Below are 21010 nucleotides of genomic sequence, written 5' to 3' on the forward strand. Positions count from 1 at the left end.
TCTATAAATGAACAAAGTGACTGAACAGATTCAGCTCAATTATGCAAGATGGCCTGGCTGTTCACTCTGCCTCTGGGGCCTGGTCTCCATGTGGTTCTAATGTTGGGTGTGTTTCACCCAGAGGGATGCTTGTCTCAAATGCAGGAGATAGGCTGGAGAAGTGGAAGAAAAGGGTCTTGTTCTTCTGTGGATTTGAGTCCATGTCCCCAAATGCCAGAGTCTATATCAATTTCAACTCCACAGGTGTGCTCCAGGGACAGAAACACCCCTGCTTCCCACTAGGGAAGGCTATTTCAGTTTCTGGCTTTAGTTTACTTCATCCACATTTTTCTCTGGGGCAGTGTGGATGCTCATGGCCCTTTCTCTCCAGCAGTGATGAGAAGTGCTGGATGTGGAAAGCACGTGTGGTGCTCTCTGGCCCATCTCTGAGTTCAGGAGCACATCAGGTACTTCTCTGTCCCATGTGGTCCCTGCCCTACACTGAGTCGCAAGATCCACTTAGCAGGGTTCATTCTTGTTCAGTGCTGGGTTCCCCAAACACGCAAGCATGGGGCTTCATGATTTGAGAACACTTGGTACTTGGTGAATAAATGACAGCATGGAAGGTCCCACTGCGCATGTGTGTGTGTGAGAGAGAGAATTGATTAGGGGAAGAGTGTGGGTTGGCCAGCAGGCCGTCTCATTCCTCTTCAAGCCCAGCCCCGGCCAAACTGCAACAACAACAAAAAAATAGCCGGGCGTTGTGGTGGGCGCCTGTCGTCCCAGCTGCTCGGGAGGCTGAGGCAAGAGAATCACGTAAGCCCAAGAGCTGGAGGTTGCTGTGAGCTGTGTGATGCCACGGCACTCTACCGAGGGCAGTAAAGTGAGACTCTGTCTCTACAAAAAAAAAAATAAAAAAAAAAAAAGAAATTTGGCTCCGTTGGTGGTTCTAGAACCTCTCATTGTGGCTCAGCTTTGGCTTTTAAAAGATCTTTCTGGGATAGCTCAAGGCAACCTCTTGGGTAAACCCCAGAGTCTGCTTTTCCTGGCCTTCCTGGCACACTTGTGGTGTGGCCAGCTCATCCTTGTATGCTGAGAACTTTTCTGGCTTTAGTGCTGAAAGATGCACATTCTGGGAAATCCCTCAGTTTCAGATAGAACAAGATGGACGGTCACTCTCCGCGCATGTCTCCTGTACATCTTCTCAGGTCCACAATCTGCAGGAGCTCCGGCGAAGTGCCTCACTAGCCACCAAGGTCTTTATCCAGAGAGACTACAGCGATGGGACTATCTGTCAGTTCCAGACCAAGTTCCCCCCGGAGCTGGACAGCCGGGTAAGGAAGCCTTTGTCAAAGCTTGAAATCCAGGGCCATGATGGAACTGAGTATCTTATCGGCATAGGGCACCTAAGTTGTTTAGCCACTTGAGATGGAAGAATCAATTGCTGTCTTCTCATAGAAAGTCAGAGAAGACTCAGTGTTTAGTCCAGCAGCTCTCACATTTCAGCTACATGAGGATCATGTAGAGAGCTTGTTAAACAGATGGAGATTCCCGAGCCCTGCTGGATGATAATGTGTCATCTGAGGTGCTGACTCAGTGGTTGGACAGCGACTTGGGGAGTCTCCTTTTATCAGCCCCCAATCTCAACCTTGGCTGCACACTATAATTTCCTGGGGGTTCAAAAAAACTCCTGATAACCAGTCCATACCCCAAACCATTTAAATCAGAATCTCTGGTGGTGGGGCCCTAGCATCATCATTTTTTTGAGACAGTCTCACTTTGTTGCCCTCGGTAGAGTGCTGTGGCATCATAGTAGCTCACAGCAACCTCCAGCTCTTGGGCTTAGGCAATTCTCCTGCTTCAGCCTCCTGAGTAGCTAGGACTACAGGCACCTGCCACAACACCTGGCTGTTTTTTTGTTGTAATTTGGCCGGGGCCATGTTTGAACCTGCCACCCTCAGTATATGGGACCAGGCCCTACTCACTGAGCCCCAATCATCATTTTTTTTTTTTTTTTGAGACAGAGTCTCACTATGTCACCCTGAGTAGAGTGCCATGATGTAGCAGCTCACAGCAACCTCAAACTCTTGGGCTTAAGCAATTCTCTTGCCTTAGCCTCCTAAGTCTCTCCTGGGACTACAGTGCCAGCCACAACACCCAGCTATTTTTTTAGAGATGGGGTCTTGCTCTGGCTGAAGCTGGTCTCGAACCTGTGAGCTCAGGCAATCCACCTGCCTCGGCCTCCCAGAGTGCTATGATTACAGGCATGAGCCACTGAGCCTGGCCAATCAAGTATGGTTTTAAATCTTAATTTTTAATGAGGAATCCCCAGGTGAATGGGAATTGAGGGGTCATAGATCACACCTGGAGAACAGCTAGTCTTCTGGCACAGTGTTGTTCTCACCTTGGGCTGTACCTTAGAGGCACCTGGGAGCTTTGAAAGGGGGACCTTGCAGGGTGTTGGCTTGGGAAGGGTCTGGAAGTGGTGGACTTTGGTGCTCTGATCCATTCTCCCTCTTCCCAGACTGACTCAGGATCTCCTGGCAAGGGAGACTTGGGCACTGTGGGCTGTAAAAGCTGCTTGGGTGATTTTAATGTACAGCTGGAGTTGAGAACCACTAAGTCCTTGTTACTAAAACTGTGGTCTGTGGGCTGACCATGTCAGTATCACTTGAAGTGCATTACAAATACAAAATTTTGGGCCCCACCCTGAATCTACTGAATTGAAATATGCACATCTATATATATAATGTGTGTGTGTATACATACATACATATATATGTGTGTGTGTATATATATATATATTTTTTTTAAGAGACAGGGTCTCACTTTGTAACTCCTGGCGAGTGCAATGGTGACATCATAGCTATCCTCTTATCTCCACCTCCTGAGTAGCTAGAACTATAGGCGTGTACCACCACGCCTGGCTAATTTTCAATTTTTTTTGTAGAGACGAGGTTGTCTAGGCTGGACTCCGACTCTTGGCCTCAAGTGATCTTCCTGTCTTGGGCCCCCCAAAGTGCTGGGATTACAGGCATGAGCTACCTTGCCCAGCCCAGATCTGTATTTTTAACCATCTTTGGATCATTCATTCATGCATTAAAGTTTGAGAAGCACCACACTTGTCCATCCTTCTCATGTAGAAGAGGAAACTGAGGGCCACAAAGAGGAAGTGACTCATGGGATTTAGTAAATAGTAGAAGGGCCTCCGTATTCTGCTTCTCTGCTTTTCCCCAAGACTCTTATTTTCCTACTGATGCAGCTGCATCGTTTGTGGGTACAGAAAAAACCAGATGCCTTTGTGTTCAGAGTCTTGACAAGGAAAGTGTAGAGACCCAAAGAAGAGCTGGAGACCACTTTCCCTCCTGCCCCCACCTTGGGTGGAGAGGGAGCCTAATGCTTCTCCCCAGAGTCTGCTGGGTGTCATCACAGGCAGCAAGTGCTCTGCCCACAGCCCCTGCCTCTAGGCTCGGCTACCTGGTGACCCACTGGGCATAGGTCCCTTGTGAGGCATCAGCTGCTGGGTTCTGCTCCTGGTTCTGAGGGGGTGTGCAGTCCTTCTTCCAGGCTTCACTAGAGCTGGCCTGGGTTGGGGAGGGCGGGGCAAACTCTGACCTTTCCATCCAGCAATTCAGGCAGATCCGAGTGGGTTTGGGATAATGGGGCAGGGCTGGCCTTTCCTGATCTGATTCCCAACTAGCTGTTGGAGAGAAGATGGGTCACTTAAGGCATGGCTGTCCTTTGGAGTGGGATGACTCCCAGGTAGATCAACAAGGCTTGTAGCTTGGAGGGCCTGGCAGGCACTGTAAAGGCTTTTTGGATTTGTTTTTTCTTTTTCTTTTTTCCCTTTTTTTTTTTTTCTGGAGATAGAGTCTTACTCTGTTGCCCCAGGTTAGAGTGCTGTGGGATCTGCCTAGCTCACAACAACCTCAAACTCTTGAGTTCAAATGATCTTTCTGCCTCAGCCTCCAGAGTAGCTGGGATGACAGACCTCCACCACAACCCTTGGCTAATTTTTTAGTAGAGGTGGGATTTTGCTCTTGCTCAGGCTGGTCTCAAACTTCTGAGCTCAAGCAATCCACCCACTTTGGCCTCCAGAGTGCTAGGATTACAGGCACGAACCACCGTGCCTGGCCAAGGGCTTCTTGGATTTTAATTGGAGAAAAGTGTGAAGATTTTGGGAGCTCTTGAGCAGAGCTATGACATGATCTGACTTTAACAGGAAGTTAGGGCAGGGAAGAGGACAGTCAGGTCAATGAAGAGGCCAGAAATTCTGGTGGCTGGGACCAGGGAGCATATGGTTCATGTGGACTTAGGACCACAGAGCACTCCTCACCTGTAAAACGGGGACAACAGTCGTACTTTTCTGATGGAATTGTTATGAGGATTACATGAAAGAGTACATAAAAAAATGCATGGCACATAGAAAGTGCTTAATATGTATTAGTTATTATTATTATTTGGACAGTTCAGTTGTCCAAATACACAGCTGTGGAGCTCTGGGTGACCTCTTAGCTAGGAGGAAATGCCCCCTCCTGGAGAAATATTCTCCAGCAGTCTCCTACAGCCAGAGTCCCATCCAAACATGGGGAACCGCTGCGAATTTGGTCCTGAGCTCTTGCACAACCATCCAGATGGGAGGTGTCGAAGACCAGGATACTTGTCTGAGCTGCAGAAAACATCCAGGACATCATGGGAGCTTCCTGTTTCTGAGGACGGGAAGCTGAGAGGCCACTCCTATTCCCATTTTACAGATGAACAGATGGAGGCCTAGATGGTTAAGCTATTAGCCCAGGGTCATGCAGCCAGTTGAGGACCAAGTCTGGACTGGCCCCATGTCTCTTGATTCCCAGACCAGTGCTCTTTCTGTTCTGCCTGCAGCCTCTCTGATCTTGCCTGTGTGCCAGCGTGTCATCTCCCCTAACACATGTGGCCCCACCACTGTCACCCTGAGCCCTGCCAGTGACTGTCCATACTCCAGGGAGGCTGACTGCAGCCTAGCTCTGCCCCTCTCTCCCTCCAGATCGAGCGGCAGCTCTTCGAGGAGACTGTGAAGACCCTCAATGGCTTCTACGCGGAGGCTGAGAAGATTGGGGGCAGCTCCTATCTTGAGGGCTGCCTGGCCTGTGCCACGGCCTACTTCATCTTCCTCTGCATGGAGACCCACTATGAGAAGGTGGTTCCTCCCTGACCTGCTCCACGACCTTTCACCCAGCGCTGCCCCGCTGTCTTCTCATCTTCCACCCTACCCTCCTTTCGCAGGTTCTCAAGAAGATTTCCCGTTACATCCAGGAGCAGAATGAGAAGATCTTTGCACCTCGAGGCCTCTTGCTTACAGACCCAGTGGAGCGTGGAATGAGGGTTGTATCCTTCTGAGCTGTCCTGTGTAAGGGTACAAGGGTGACAACCAGTGGAGTTCCTGGGAGGCTGTCAGGAAATGGGAGCCAAACTAGGGGCCTCCTCTCAGGGTTTTCCCAGGATCCCCCACATCAGTGGTCATCACCCCCCTCCCTCACCATAAGGTATTGGGCTATTATGAGTTGGAAGGTTCTCACTTACTGAACTGTATGCCATGAGGGCTTGGTATGTGATAGGTAGCATAGTAAGTGCTTTAAAAGTATGAATCCATGTACTTCTCATGACAGTCCTACAAGGCGGCAGCTCTATAGACCCCTTTATGGATGGAGACGCTGACGCTGAGCAGCTGCCCCCAAGTCATGTGGCTGGTGAATGTCAGTGCCAGGTTTGGAGCCCAGGTACACTCCTAACTACAAGACCCCTTCCAGGGATGTGCAAATCACCACATTAGCTTACATGTCCACAATCTCATGTGATCTTTGTTTAATCTTGTGTTGCCTTTTACCCATGAGAAACGTGAGATATAGGATGAGGTGATATCTCCAAGGTCTTAGTCCCAGTGGGAGCCCGGACAGGGGTGAGCCATGGTACTGCTTCCTCTACCCGGAGTAGTATAGCCCCAGTGTGCATACCGCCTACCTGAAGGAGTGGGATCTAGGTGTGCACACCTCCCACCTAGAATAGTGTGACCCAGGTGTGCACAACTCCCACCTGGGCTAGTGTGACCCAGGTGTGCACACCTCTCACCTGCAGTAGTGTGACCCAGGTGTGAACATCCCTCACATAGAATAATGTGACCCAGGTGTGCACACCTCCTACCTGCAGTAGTGTAACCCAGGTGCGAACATCCCCCACATAGAATAATGTGACCCAGGTGTGCACACCTCCCACCTGAAATAGTGTGGCTCAGGTGTGCCCACCTCCCACCTGGAATAGCGTGGCCCAGGTGTGCACACTTCCCACCTGGCATAGTGGGATCCAGGTGTGCACAACTCCCACCTGGCATAGTGGGATCCAGGTGTGCACACCTCTCACCTGCAGTAGTGTGACCCAGGTGTGCACACCTCTCACCTGCAGTAGTGTGACCCAGATGTGAACATCCCCCACATAGAATAATGTGACCAGGTGTGCACACCTCCTACCTGCAGTAGTGTGACCCAGCTGTGAATATCCCCCACATAGAATAATGTGACCCAGGTGTGCACACCTCCTACCTGCAGTAGTGTGACCCAGGTGTGAACATCCCCCACATAGAATAATGTGACCCAGGTGTGCACACCTCCCACCTGCAGTAGTGTGACCCAGGTGTGAATATCCCCCACATAGAATAATGTGACCCAGGTGTGCACACCTCCCACCTGGAATAGCATGGCCCAGGTGTGCACACCTCCCACCTGGAATAGCATGGCTCAGATGTGCACACCTCCAACCTGGAATAGAGTGACCCAGGTGTGCACACCTCCCACCTGCAGTAGTGTGACCTAGGTGTGAACATCCCCCACATAGAATAATGTGACCAAGGTGTGCACACCTCCCACCTGGAATAGTGTGGCCCAGGTGTGCACACCTCCCACCTGGAATAGTGTGGTCCAGGTGTGCACACCTCCCACTTGGGCTAGTGTGACCCAGGTGTGTACACCTCTCACCTGAGGTAGTGTGGCCCAGATGTGCACACATTTTTCCTCCTGTTCAACAACAACAAAAGTAGAATTGTTAAAATATAAATTTTGCTAAAATACTAAGGAAACAAGTAAAGAAAACAAATACCCGGGATCACATTCACAAAGCCCAGTGAGAGGCACTTCGTTTTATTGAGTCTTACTATGTGCAAGGTATGGTGCTTATTGCTTACATACATTCTTTTAACTAATCTATGCTATAACCCCAAGATCCTATTATTTTATCCCCATTTTACAGATGCCATACACTTGATGGCTAACAAGTTAAGTGACAGGCCTAAGGTCACAAAGTTTGTGAGTGGGTGAGTTAGGATTTGAATTCGGACACCAGAGTCCTCATACTTCCTGTGCAGTAAAGAGATATACCTCTCTGAGCACGTTGTGTCCCAAGATGTGGTCTTTAGACCCGCTAGAATGTAAGCTCCATGAGGGCAGGGACTTCATCCCACGTCATGATGGCCATGCACCCAGCATAGCGCCTGGCCCTACAACTCTCCATAACTGCTAGCTAAGTAATGTGCACAGATAGGTTTGGGGGAGCCCTGGGGTGTCCAGCTCCTAGGACACCAGAGCCCTACTGTCTAGAAAACAGCCCAGCCCAGCTTCCCGCTCCCCTGCTGGCCTCCACCCATGGATTCATGTCTGGTCTGACCCCTGCTCAGCAGCTGGGCGACTCGCAGCTCTCCTTGACCGATGACCCCAGATTGAGATCTCCATCTACGAGGACCGGTGCAGCAGTGGCAGCTCCAGCAGTGGCAGTAGCAGTGGCAGTGGCAGCAGTGGTGGGGGTGGTGGGGCTGGGGCCCGGTGACTGGCCGAGAGTCCCTGCAGGGAGGTGTATGGCCGGAGTGAGGGCCTTGCAGACCTGCGGCGGCTGCGCTACCAGAGCACCCGCTTCTGAGTCATTCTCTGGGCCCACCCTGCTGCCCAGGGTGGGAGGGAGGGTGACTGGCCTGGTGTTTCCTGCAGGCCATCAACCTGTGTCCCCTGCCCCCCACCCCCTGGCAGGATCAGTCTACTTCCTGACCTTCCTCAATAGGGCTGGTCTGAGTCACACACAGCCAGACCTTCCTAGGGAAGGTGAGGTATGGAGAACCCACTCCAGACGGTCCCCCTTCTTTCTCAGCCCCTCTCCCAATACCCACCTAAGTGGGGCCCAGGTCTGTCACACAGAGAATTCTCAGCCTGCATGATTCCTTGTCCTAGCCCATGTCTACCTGCATTCTCTCCCTTCTGTCTCTGCTCCCGATGGCCGTCTAACCAGTGTCTGCGCATTCTGGTGCCATGCACGGCCCCTGCCTGTCTATGATCCTGCCTCTGCTGAATTTGAGGTCTGGGGAGATGGGTGCTGTGCTGGGGAGCTGTTCAGCCCACTCCTCACTACTTCTAGACCTGTGGTTTTCCTGTCCTGCACCCGGAGCTAGAAGTCATCTCAGCCTTGCCAGGAAGTGTCTGACTTTGAGACTCTGCAGGCCATCTGGCACCGGCTGTGAAGTACATGGCCTGGAGATCATATGGGGTCTGGAGAAGCTATTGGTGGAGAGGCGTAGCCTTGGGGGTTTGACCTTCCTGAGCAGGAGCCGTGTGTATGTGAGGATGTGTGTGCATATGTGGATGTATGTGTGAGTGCACTGTGTGCATGAATGTGGGTGCATTTGTGAGCATATCTGTGTGAGTGCATGACAGCACCTGTGTTCCCCTTGGCTACTAGGCCAATGACTGTCCCTCTGGATCCTGCCTTGTTGCTACATGATGGCCTGTGGCTTTTTCCCTGCATAGGTCTACCTAGCCCCCTGTAACTAAATATCCTAAAGTCCCTTGCCCCTCGCCTGGGGCTGCCAGCTTGGCTCTTGTTCCTGGAGTCTCCCCCCACCTGCTGACCCTACTGTGTACATTCTAGCAGAAGAGAAGCAGGGGGTCTAGGAGAGCAGAGCCAGCCTTCAGTGGCCTTTGGTGGCCTTCAGGGCTCCTCTCCCAGCCCCCCCGTGACAAGACAAAGGGGCCACAGACCTTGCATATTCAGCCTGCCTGGGTTCGGGCTCTGTAAGGCTGTGTAGGTGAGGCTGGACATTCAAAGGAGCTGGCGAACTACAGGGGCAAAGGCAAATCCCCTCCTTGCCAGGGAAGAAGGGAAGTCCAGCAGGTGGTGATGTAGCTCCCAAGGCCCAGGGGAGCTGGGGGAAGGCAGCAGCTCTGGGCCTGGTGCCCTGAAGACGGACAGAAAGGGCTCCCTACCTCAGTCGGCAGGAGGTGCTAGCAGTGGATATGCAAGACAGTCACTGCAGGTAGCTTTCTGGAACCAAAGAGGGCCCTGGTTTTCTACTGGACGTGGGAGCAGTGTGTGGGAAGCAGAGCCTATCCAGAGAGCTGCGGTGGGCTGGCCCAGTCTTTGAGACCCCAGGAAGTCCTGAGTCCAAGTGAATCCTGGTTTAAGGATCCCCAGGAGAGCCACCGCCCCCTGGCCACGGCCTGTGCCAATTGTGTGGCTGGGAATTGTGTCTGACCTGTGCACCTCCCATGGGAGGCCTGGGCACAGGCAATGCCTTTTATTATTTCTTTTTCCAATAAAAAGACCTCCCAGCCCGAGGCTCTTTGCTGCTTTCTCTGCCCCACTGGGGGCCAGCTCTATGCCACAAGATCATGTGAAAGGACACTGTGCTGCCTGGTTGGACATGTCACAGGGGGCAGGATCGACCCTGTCTTCCTGGAGTTTAGCATCTTCTGGGGAGGCAGACACTCTGATGCCTCTGATCTGTAATCTTTGGGGCTTTTGTTGCCGTGGGTAGTGGAGCAGGTTGGCCTAAAAGCCAGCCCAGATACTTTGCTAAAACCATATGCTAGAGGTAGGAGGAGATTTAAAGATCATCTGAGTTCTCTTATTGGGGATAAGAGATGGAGGCCCAGAGAGGGTGAGTGAATTGCCCTAGGTCAAACAGCTAGTTGATGACAGTGCCCAAGCTTGTAACCGCGGTCTCTTCTGACATGGGGATGGCTTTCAGCTGGGCGGTTGCCTGAGACTGCAGGGAGGCAGGAGTCACACCCTCAGGTCTGTGGGCCAATGGTCTGTTCCCAGGGAAGGGTCTTACCAGAATGTGGGGACAATGGCTCCAGCCTCTGGGTTGAGGGCTGGGGGGCCCCTCTGTGTGGTATAAATGGAATTCTGTGTAGCTTTCACGCTGTGCTCACTGCCCCAAGGGGCAGCTCGACTCACTACTTCTGCTCAACCTGGGCTATGTGTGTGTTGTCACAAGCAAGGTCGTTCTCTAATGTGGGCAGGTTCATTCTGTTTTGGGATAGGAAGTTTGTTCTATTCTGAGGCCAGACATGAACCTGAGCCAAGCTGTCCTGGAGAGAAGGTCCTGGGGAGGGGTGAGGATTTATCAAATTGGTAAAACCAACTATGAGTGTTTTTCTGGCTGGCTGAGAGCCAGTAGCCCCTCTGCTTTAAAATAGTTGTGGTAATCAACACCACTATCAACAATAGTAGCTTTATTTATTTAGCACTTACTATGTGCCAGGAACTAAGCTAAGTCTACATAATTCAGCATTGAATCCTCACAACCTCTATGGTGTGGACTATTATTCCCATTTTACAGATGAGGAAACTGAGGCTCAAAGAAGTTAAGTAGCTTGCCCAGAGTTAGATAGCTAGGAAGTGGTAGAGCTTGGCTTTGAATCTGACCCAAACTGCTGAGAAGAAGATAGATCCAGCTTCAGAGGTGGCCTCAGCCACTCTGGGTTAGGATCTAACTCCCGGGGAAAGGCTTGGAGCTGTGCTTGCACCCTGAGGCAATGCTGTCACCTTCATGCACAGGGCTCCACAGGAGAGTGGGTGGGCTGTGCTCATGGGCATGTGGTGAGGGGCTGTGAGGGATCTGACTCTCTGTGGGACAGGTGAGGTGTGGCTTCTTTCTGCAACTTTGGTTATGGGGAAAGTGGCCTCTGAGTCTGGTCACAGCCAGGACACTGTGTTCCCTTTGCCACCCAGGGACAGGCCCCAGGCCCCCAGGAAGCACAGGAACCTTGCTCCTGCCTCAGCCAGGCTGTCCCCCAGGTCACATGTGAAGGCTTCAGCCCCCAGGCATGCCCCAGGCAGCTCTTCCCTCCTGCTGCCAGTCCTCTGCCTTTGGCCACAGGCTGGCTATGTGTGAAACCACAAAATTTACAGAAGCTCAGGCTACCACTGACAGGAGGAACCATACACTGCACCTGGGAATCAAAAGTGGCCCAGGAGGTGGGAAGAACTCATCGGCTGTTGTGAAACTTTGCCCACAACCCCAAAGCTGGCAGCTGCTGCCACCTGCAAGATTTTCTCTAGGTGCAGGGCAAAGGGGGAATCAGTGCTGGTGACTCTTCTTCCTATGGCCAATCTCCATTTGCACCACTAGCCTGAGAAACCCCACATCCCTCTCCAAGGATTTCCAGCAAGGAGGGGCCCAGGAGTGTGCACACCCCACCCCCAGCTTTGGCTTTATTATGCACCCAAGGATGAGGCAAGGCAAATCCCATTCCAAGTTAGACCCTAATTTTAGCTCTGGCTTCATGACAGTAGCACAGGGTGGAGACTCCTGGAACCTCAGTGTCCATAGCTGTAAAACAGGGATCCTGAGGTTTCAACCTTGTCTTTAATTGGTGGCACCTGGCAGGATAAAACTCACCAATGTCTAAGCCCAACCCCAGAGATTCTAATTTAGTTGTTCTGGGGCATAGCCTGGGTATCGGGATTTAAAACACTTCCCTTGGTGGTTCCAATGTGAAGGCAAGTTGAGAATCTCTGGTTTTAACAATACCTACAGCTTATGAGCCTTTTATAATCCTCTGAAAATGTCTGAGATCTGAATAAAGAATTTATTGGCTCCACAGAGCCAGCCAGATGCAACATGAGTATGAACTGTTTGATTCCACACAGGGGTCCTCAAACTTTTTAAACAAGGGGCCAGTTCACTGTCCCTCAGACCATTGGAGGGTTGGACTATAGTTAAAAAACAAACAAAAAAAAAAAAACTATGAACAAATTCCTATGCACATTGCACATATCTTATTTTGAAGTAAAAAAACAAAACGGGAACAAATACAATCACCCGCCTCATGTGGCCCACGGGCCGCAGTTTGAGGACCCCTGATTGGTCAGAAGTCAGGGTTGCAGCTGCCCTGGGTGGGGGCAGTGAGAGGAGAGGGACTGAGGAACTTCTTCTGAAGATTCACGGAGCTGTGTACTTTTCTGTGTACTTTTCTGTACTTGTGATATATTTCAATAACATTTGCCAAAAAGGTTTATTGGCTCTAAAATAGGAAAACAAAGTACAGAATTGAAATTGATGTTTCATTAAATATCTACAGATATGACACATTGTGTCAAACAGACAACTACGTGACTCTGTGGGCATATAATATTTACTTGTGGCTGTATATGAAAATGTGTGATCCGGTGAGGGTGAGTCTCCAAAAGAGAAGGTTGATGGTGCCTAAGAAAACCTTACAACAGCTCAGGTTGGCACCAGGAGTTTTTAAACTTGGCACCTGCAATGGTACCTTTATCTGGGGGAAGAGAGTCCATAGTTTTCAGTGGGTTCTCAAAGGGGGGTGCAACACCCTCCCCAAAAGGTTACGAACTCAGTGAGAAAGCGGAAGAGAACGTGCTTTGCGCACAGCAGGTGCCTGGTCTTGCCAGTTTAGTTCCTTCCTGGCAGAATCCAGCCTTCAGGGGTTTCCACATGACCTTAATTGGGGACTTTTAAGAGGACTCATTGTCCTGAAAGGTCAAGGACATCGGGCACTGAGCTCATGGCTCTTCTCAGACACTGTCTAAAGGGCCTGTCATTTCAGCTCTTGCAGGATGGCAGAATTCAGTGTGTGGTGCCCGGAGCCACACAGGGGCTTGAATTTGGAATCAGAGGTGAGGAAGTCAGAAGGCTGCAGCAGCCAGAGGATCCTCAGTAATTCACTTAACTCTCCTGAGTCTCAGTTTCATCATTTGCAAAATGCAGGAGTGACACCAGGACCTTATTGTACAATGGCCTCACGATATAGATTTATAGCAGGTTCCAGATTCTTGCAGAGAATAAACAGACGTTTAACTAAGGGTTCCCTGATTCCCTAGCAAATGACAAGAACATTCATGTACATTATTATTCCACTTCATTCCCTAGCACTCTGCTGGGTGTTTGTATTTGAATCTTACTTTACAGATGAGGAGACTGACGTTCCACGGGGTTAGGCAGCTTGACAGGGGCCCACAGCGAGTAAGTGTCAGAAGAGAGACTTGAACCTACGTCTCTGACTTTCACTCTGCCACACTGTGACACAGTCAGATGAGACTCCACCCTCCCAGGATCGACCCATAAAGATGGATTCCAGATGCAGAGAAAAGCACTTGGGCAAATGCAGACTCAGAAAAATTAGCTTTGTGGGGGCATGAAGGTGCTAGTTATTTTGCAGTAATTCATATTATTGATTTCTGTAATGGAAAAGTGATTGGGGACCAGCCACCACCTGAGTGCAGTGCTGAGCGAGGCCCAGGAAGGGGGAAATGTTACACACAGCTTACAAGAACTCAACATGGTGACAATCCTTTCCCTGCTGTTCCCCATTGATTGGTAACACCTTGAGGGTGGGGGTCTTGTCTCACTCATTTCTCACCCCCTCTCTCCCTGACTCACATGCTTGTGACAGGGCCTCACTCTTGGCTAGTGAACAGAAGATGCAACCATCAAAGGCTGGCAGAAAGGGGCGAGTCTGTACAGACAGACATGTCACCTGCAGACCCCCAGGACAATGTGCCAGCAGGAAGTAGCTCAGGCCAATCCTGTGGTCTCCAATGACACAATTCCCCTGAACCTTATAACTCAATAAAGTGATCCTAGGCCATGCTCTATGCTGGGAAGTGGCTCTCAGTAAGGTTGCCCTGGCCTTGCTATTTCGATTCTACCCATCTTGGGGGAGGAAGAGATTGCATCCCACCCTGGTCAGCCCCAAAACCCCTGTTTCGAGGTGGTTACATCCTTCTGGGGCTGAGTGCTTTGCCTGGAAAGTCTGGGCCTGGGACCAGAGGGCGAACAGCTGGCTGGCTGGCTGGATAAGTGGATAGATACAGAAAAGATGGGTGCAGAGAGATGACTGATGGGTCAGAGAGCAGTGAGAGGCCTGCCTGGCTTAAGATGGATGCTCACAGACCCTGGGGAGGCAGGTGAATGGATGGGTACCAAGCAGCCCTGGGCTCCCTGTGAAGATCTGAATACAGGCCAGAGCTCTTAAAAGGGAAGATGCCATGTCAACGCAGTCACAAAATGAGTTCCACATCTGTAACTCCGAGTGATGGATGCATCTTGTTGGAAAGGATTCTTATAGGCCTAACATCATCCTGGTTAATGACTTAGAATTGTTCATTATAAAATCAGGCTCCACTAGAAGTGAAACCAGGAGGTCCAAGGGCCTGAACAGATTTTATGACAATCTCGGCATTTTGTCAATCCAGGAGGCGCTCTGCGTGCTCTACAGGCCAGCTGTATCTCCACGAAGCCTCACAATGTTTCTGAGGATTTTACCACTGCCCCCATTTTGTAGGTGAAGGAACAGAGGCTCAGAGAGGAAATAGCTTGCTTAAGGCCACCTCAGAGTGCATGGGGAGAGTTTCTGGGATTCACATCCTTCTGAGCCCAGAGACTCAGGGTGAAGAGAAAATTTTAAGGATGGCTGGAAGGAAGGGAGGAGGGAGAGCCACAGGGGTTTTGCACTGCCTCTCCAAGAAAGAACATGGCATTGTGGGACATGTGAGATACCTTCTGTGGTAGGACGAGGCATTAAGACCTCGTCCTACTGGGGGCCCCGAGAGCCCCAGGCTTCCTTCTCCCTTTCTCCTCTCTGCGTCTGCCTTCGAGGGTTGTAAACCTTGAGTCTGGGGACCTGAAACTGCAGAGAAAGTGTCTATTTGGTTCACCTTCTTTCCTTTTGTCTAATCTTGTCATTCTGCTATGGTCCCTACAAGCATCTGGGGAACTTGGGAGTGTTTATCTCTTTCCCCAGAAGCTCTGCACAGGCCTGGGGTAGAGAGAGGAAAGTTAGCTCTTAGATTTTGGGGGGGATGCATTAAATGCTCCTGAGAGATAAGATCCTTCTTGGCTTCTCTGCAGCTGACCTTGAAGGAGAAGGAGTTAATTCACAGGAATTGTTCTGGCCCCAGATTGCTTTCCTTGTGGCAGGCAGGCAAGGGGCATGAGGTTCTGGGTGGGGCTTTCTGGGAAGGATGACATTGAGTTTCCCTCTGCCCCCGCCCTTATCCTCTGTGCTCCTGACACCTCTCTTCAGCTGAGCAGGCCCCTCTCTGCAGCTGGGACCTTCACTCAGATCTTGAATCCTAGCTGCGTTCCAACTGCCCAGAGTGGCTTTTTTGTTACTGGGTGGGCACATACCCTGACTCGGTTTCCATGTCAGCAAATGGGAAGAAAAGGCACTGTGCCCTTATTCCTGAAATTGTTCATACACTGGTGACTCTGGAATATTTGGAGCTTTCCGGAGAAGGGGGCTGGGAGTGGCTGGGGCAGAATGGGCAGGGAGGAGGCAGATTCTTGCTTGGTTGTGGTCCTGGGTTTCCATATCTAAAAAAGATGGGGCAGGACCAGATGACTCCCAGGATGCCTCTGGGGTTCATGCTTTAGGATCCTGTGATTGCTGAGGGCTGAACCTCTAGGCCAGTTCACTAGTTCCCGTGACCTCTGCTCTGTGGAGCCTGATCAGTCCCATGCCCACCTGCTCAGCTTCCGCTCCTTCATGATAGGAGTGCAGAGAGGGCGGCACCCGTGTGAGAACAGAGCTGAGCACAGACAGCCTAGGCCCCAGGAAGGCTGGCTCTGCCCTCTTGTGGCCATTTGTAGTCTTGCTGTCTCTTTCCTGCTCCTGTCAACTCCCAGGTGTCAGAGCAGGAGCAGGTTGTGCTGGGAAGCACAGGAGCTTTGGTATTGAATAGGTCCAGGCCTCCATCTGAACTTTGTTTCTTGATAATAATAGTATCTCTCATGTATTGGGGGCTTACTCTGTGCTAGGTACCACATCAAATTCAATACAGTAACGCTGAGGTATTATCCCCATTTTACAGATGAGAAAGCTGAGGTCACCCTGTCTACCATGTCTTTGCCCTGACCCATCCTATTTAAAATGGTGTCCTGTCGCCCTCTCTGCACTCCCATACCGCCTTGCTACTGCTCTCTTCCCAGCCCCATTGCCCTTACACCTTCTAGCATGAAGACACTACCGCAGACTTGGCTTGGCATGTTTATTGTCCAGTGCCTGCGCCGTGTTGCGAGGGTGGGAATCTTTGCCGGTATTGCTCGTGTCTATCTTAAGCCACTATTACAGCACTCAGCATACAGTGGGTGTCCAATCAATATATGTTAAGGGAACAGTGGGGAAATGACTTCCCTAGGTGACGGTTACTGGGAGATTGCACAGCAAGGGGCCTAAGAACCCAGGCTTTGGAGTGACGCAGCTGGGGGTTTGAATGATAGCTTTTGTAGGCGGCTGTGTGACCTTGTGTGATGTATCATTTCAGAGCCTCAGTTTCTTTGGTAATAAAGTAGACTAATGACATTAACATTGTGGGATGGGTGTAAAGATTCATGGAGACACATACAAAAGTTCTTGGCATATGGCAGGCATTGCGTAATGTTAGCTCCTTTCCCTGAGGATGTTTTTCTTCTCTTCTTGCTTCTCATTCCCCCCCCCCCCACTGGTCTACTCTTTGACCACTTTGCTGTTCTACAGCAGCTCCTTAAGAAGAGGAGCCGCTGCAGGAGGTGTGGCATTATCTGCAGTGTTAACCGGCCCTGCTCCCTTCCCTTCCTCCTTCCTCTTTCCAGGATGTGTCTGTTGCTAAGGAGACTCAGCATCAGCCCCTGGTGGGTTCTGGCCACACAGAGACTGATCCTGGGAAAGGAGGGGAGGTACTCAGCTTGCTTCCTGGATTGAGAGTCTGGGTGGGGGTATCAGTCCAGAATATGCTGGGGAAAAACTCAGCTAGCTCTCTGAGAAAATGAGGAGTTCATCCTCCTGTCTCCATGTGGCTCTTGGAGGTGGAAGTAGAGTTCTTGCTTAGGCCAAGGTCCAGTGGCACTGGGTCTGAGTGTGATGCCCAGACCCTAGGAGGGGGCCATAGCAGCCAGAGTGACGCATAATCAAACTCTTGGCCCTCAGAATGGCACCTTCCCAGAGCAGGGCCAGCAACTGTGTAGACTTGTGGATGATCGCCATTCTGCCTGGCAAGGGGACCCTCACCACAAACATAGCCATCTCTTACAGGCTTGAACATGACCTTGGGAGGACTGTCTCAAATCATCGGCCCTCTGGGGACTCCAGTTTTCCTTTCTCAACCCAGCCCTGGACTCTGGGCAGCATGAGAGATTGGGGCTTTTGCATAAACCAGCCAGCCACCCCGCACGAAGGGAGCAGTGGTAGTTGAGAGCGCAGGCTGGGAGCCAGGCTGGTGTGAGCCAATCCTGCCCTTGTCTGTCCCAGCTGAGTGACCCCAGACAAACCACTCAGTTTATCTGTAAACTTGGGATAATTACAGCACTTTCCTTTGGGATTGTTGTGAGGATTAAACAAGTTGATTCCTGTGAAGAGTTTGGATATGAACCAGACACACCAAGCCTACTAAATATAAGCTATTGTCATTTTAAGGGGTGCCTTCCTGTGAAGGTGGAATATCTTGGGGGAAAAATAAAAATGATGCTGTTATTATGATTATTATTTGGGTTTTCTTGAGAATGGGAAGTCTGGCAACACTGGCCTACCTTCCCGCTCAGCTGGAGAGAGTTCTGGCTGCCTGGGTCAGCCCCGTACCAGCTCCTGTACGTCATAATCCTTCCTGAGGCCTGTTTTGTTCCTGGCCTACTCCTGAAGACTTTTACTGTTTTTCTTACAAGTCCAGCACAAGCCAAAAAATGATATCAGGAACCCAAGTGGGGCTGGAGGGCAGAGAAAGAAACAGGAGTGCTCAGGAGGGGAAGACAAGGGTTTGAGCCCGCATGGATCTCAGAGGAAGAGGACTTAGAAGAAAGAAGGGAGTCGGGGCACTGAACCTGGCTAGCCTGGGGGTGGCCTCGCACCCGCACACCTGTGACTGGTGTAACACAGACCTCAGAAAGCCTGGACTCCTGCCTGGCCCAAAGGTGAGGAACGAAGGGACTCTGCATCTGGAGGTTTGGGAGGGCAGGTAATGTTGAGCTGGTCCCATGCCCACCTGTCCCCTGTATCTTTCAGCCTCATGTTTCTTCCAGCACAAGCATCTTGGGGGAAGGGGACTTGACCTCCTTTGTGGGAGGAACATAGTGCCTGCCATACAGGAGGCTTTCAAGATATGCTTGCTGGATATGTATGAATGAGTGAATGCAGAGCCCTAACTTTCTGGAATAGCAACCCAAATATTCAGCTAGACTTTTCAGAAAGCCCCGCAGTGTGTCACTCCCACCCCATGCACATGGCTCTTCCAGCTGGCTGGAAGGAAGGCAGTGTGGGGGCAGCAGACATGGTACCTTCACTCACCATCGTATGCCTAGGGCCTAGCTCAGCAGCTGGCTCATAGTAGGTGCTCAACTAATACTAGTTGAATGAATGAACGAATGAATCAAAGGGAAGCCTTCTTACCCAGGAGTCCAAATGCTGTAGTTGTGCTCTTAGCAGCTGGGTGTACTTGGAATTCCTATAACTCCAGCCACCCAGGAGGGTAAAACATATATACAGATACACCCTGCTAGAGAAAACTCAATGTGCAAGGACTCATGGTTATCACTTAATAGGCATCCTTTGATGTCACCATGAATTTCCTGACGTCCTTGGCAGGCTGTCTCATTAGTTGTTCTGTCCCTTACTCCTCATGTTGTTATGTATGGTCACTTAATGGGCACTGTTATTTTGTCATTTGCCACTGCATTTGGAACCATTCCTCTGCAGGTTTGGGATTTTACTTATCTCGCAAGATCCACTTGTTCAATTTTTAAAAGCTAGCAACTTCCAGAATGGCTAGGGAATAGTCTGAACAGTGACAGAGCTGCCTATCACCCCTCTGACAAGATGGTGTGGTGGGAACGGGCTCCAGCTCTGGCTTGGGGACCAGCTGGCTCTGTGACCTTGGGCAGAGTGACCTGGATCATTTCATCTCCCCGAGCCTCATCTCTGAAGTCCTTTCAGATCTTTAATTCTATGTCAATATACAGAAATGGACATTTTTTAGAAGTGGAGTGGTTTTTTAAGTTGGTATATGCTTTTCAGGGAAATTGTAACAGTTTTCATTTTAAAACTTTTCATTTAAGCTCCTGTGCTGAGTCTAAAAACAGCACTAGCTACAAGGAATTCATATTTTGTGATTTATTGGGAATATTATTTTGATATCAGAAAATGGTAGTTTTTCTGTTAAATATGTTTTTAAAATGCTTGCTGCATTCTTAAGTGTGATTTTATTATATCTTAGGGTGACTTTTTTCCCCATGAAGAATAGATCTATGTTTTATAATAAGGCTTTACTACCGAGGCTAGTTGTGAGCACGTTCCGTGGCTTTACATCATCCCCAAAGGGCGCTCTGGCTACAGGAGCTTTCAGTTTTCAAAGCATATTTCAGAGGCCAAGGAGCAAAGTTCTTTCTAGAAATCAGAGTAGCCTGAGACTAGCCATGCCTATGTCCGGCCACACACTGAGCAGTCCTACAAAGGACAGTGCCCTTAGAAATATACCTGCCCAACTCCCATGTCATACAGATTAGGGAAATTGAGGTCCAGAGTGGACAAGTGACCTCTTCCAGGTAAAAAGCCCAGAGTACACCCTCCACGTCTGTCCCTCACTCATCTCATATCCCTCACCTGGTTCCAACCCTGGTCCCCAAGGTGAACACTGCTGTACACAGCCAGGCCACTGCTCCTGCCTGGGGGTCATACTTTCCCTGTATCATGATTTGCTTTCCAAGGACCCATGATGGAAGGGCTGCTGCTCAGTTCAGCATTCCAACTAGCATCTATTGCCCCAGATAATTTTTTCCACCAGTTAGGTGCAAATATCTCTTACAGACTTTATTGGTATAGTATCTCCAGAAAAGAGGCTGGAAGACTTAGCAAGTTCAAACTTTTAACATTGTTATCAAGAGTCCCACCAGACCACCCCATCCCATCCCATAATCACCACCAACCCTAATAAGGCTTTCTCTAGCATAGGACGTCGGGGTGCACAGAGCAGAAACAGCAGGCACATGATACATTATCAAATAACCGAGCAAGCAGCCACTTGGGAGCCATCTTTGTTAGGGGCGAAATGAGGAGCTCATGAGGCACTGGATGGAGGATTCAGGGATATCTCGATTCTTTTGAAGGAGTGAGGGAGGTTGGATGGGGTGACTTTTCTATTTTCTCAGAAAACATGCAAAGAAAGGCTTTGCAAACAATTAAGGTTACACCAGTGTCTCCCAAACTTCCCTTTTCAAAGATGGCCACCCTGCTGTCCATTCTGAGAGAGTGCAGCAGATTCTACTGGGCATGGAGAGAGAAACAGGCAGCAGGAGAGAGATTTAGTTTTCCACAAAGGTTGTTAGGTTTTTTTTTTTCTTTTTCCTTTATTGATAGGATTTAAAGTGCATATAACTGAAGGCAAAGTCCAAGTCCTAGAGAAAGATATGAGGCCTGAGAGAGAGGCTCAGAGATTCTAAAGGCGGCAGAAGAATACCCACCTAAAAAGGCCACTTGAGCTGCAAAAAAGGATGGGGCAGGGAGATAGAAAATGGGAAAGAAAGAAAGGGGGTGGGGTAGGGTGAGGGTAAAGGAAGAAGACAAATTACCAGTTCAGAAATTCAGCCAGAGATGACTAGTAGGCAATAGTTTATATCCCAGCTACTAAAATATGGGCTGACTTCAAGGTAGGAATACTAGTTTTTAGAAATGAAAGAAGAGTGACAGCCTCAGGCAGGACACGGCACCCCAGGGCCCATTGGGTGGTGGTGGCAGTGATGGGGATTCTCTAA

General features: G+C 50.1%; 1 protein-coding gene across 2 annotated transcripts in view; it reads right to left on the reverse strand.

The window, feature by feature from the left end:
* Nucleotides 1–7129: 7129 nt before the first annotated feature.
* CRTAC1 (cartilage acidic protein 1) overlaps nt 7130–21010 on the reverse strand; it is a 152192-nt gene continuing 138311 nt past the window's right edge. Inside the window, exon 15 of one of the 2 annotated variants that reach the window (XM_053584905.1) lies at nt 7130–7841. In XM_053584905.1, coding sequence (XP_053440880.1) covers nt 7675–7841 — 167 coding nt within the window. In that variant the 3' untranslated portion in view covers nt 7130–7674. Of the gene's footprint in view, nt 7842–20597; nt 20738–21010 lie in introns of those variants that run through there. The other variant, XM_053584906.1, reaches the window with a different exon arrangement.

Source organism: Nycticebus coucang, chromosome 3 (genome assembly GCF_027406575.1).
Source record: "Nycticebus coucang isolate mNycCou1 chromosome 3, mNycCou1.pri, whole genome shotgun sequence".
Lineage (NCBI taxonomy): Eukaryota > Metazoa > Chordata > Mammalia > Primates > Lorisidae > Nycticebus > Nycticebus coucang.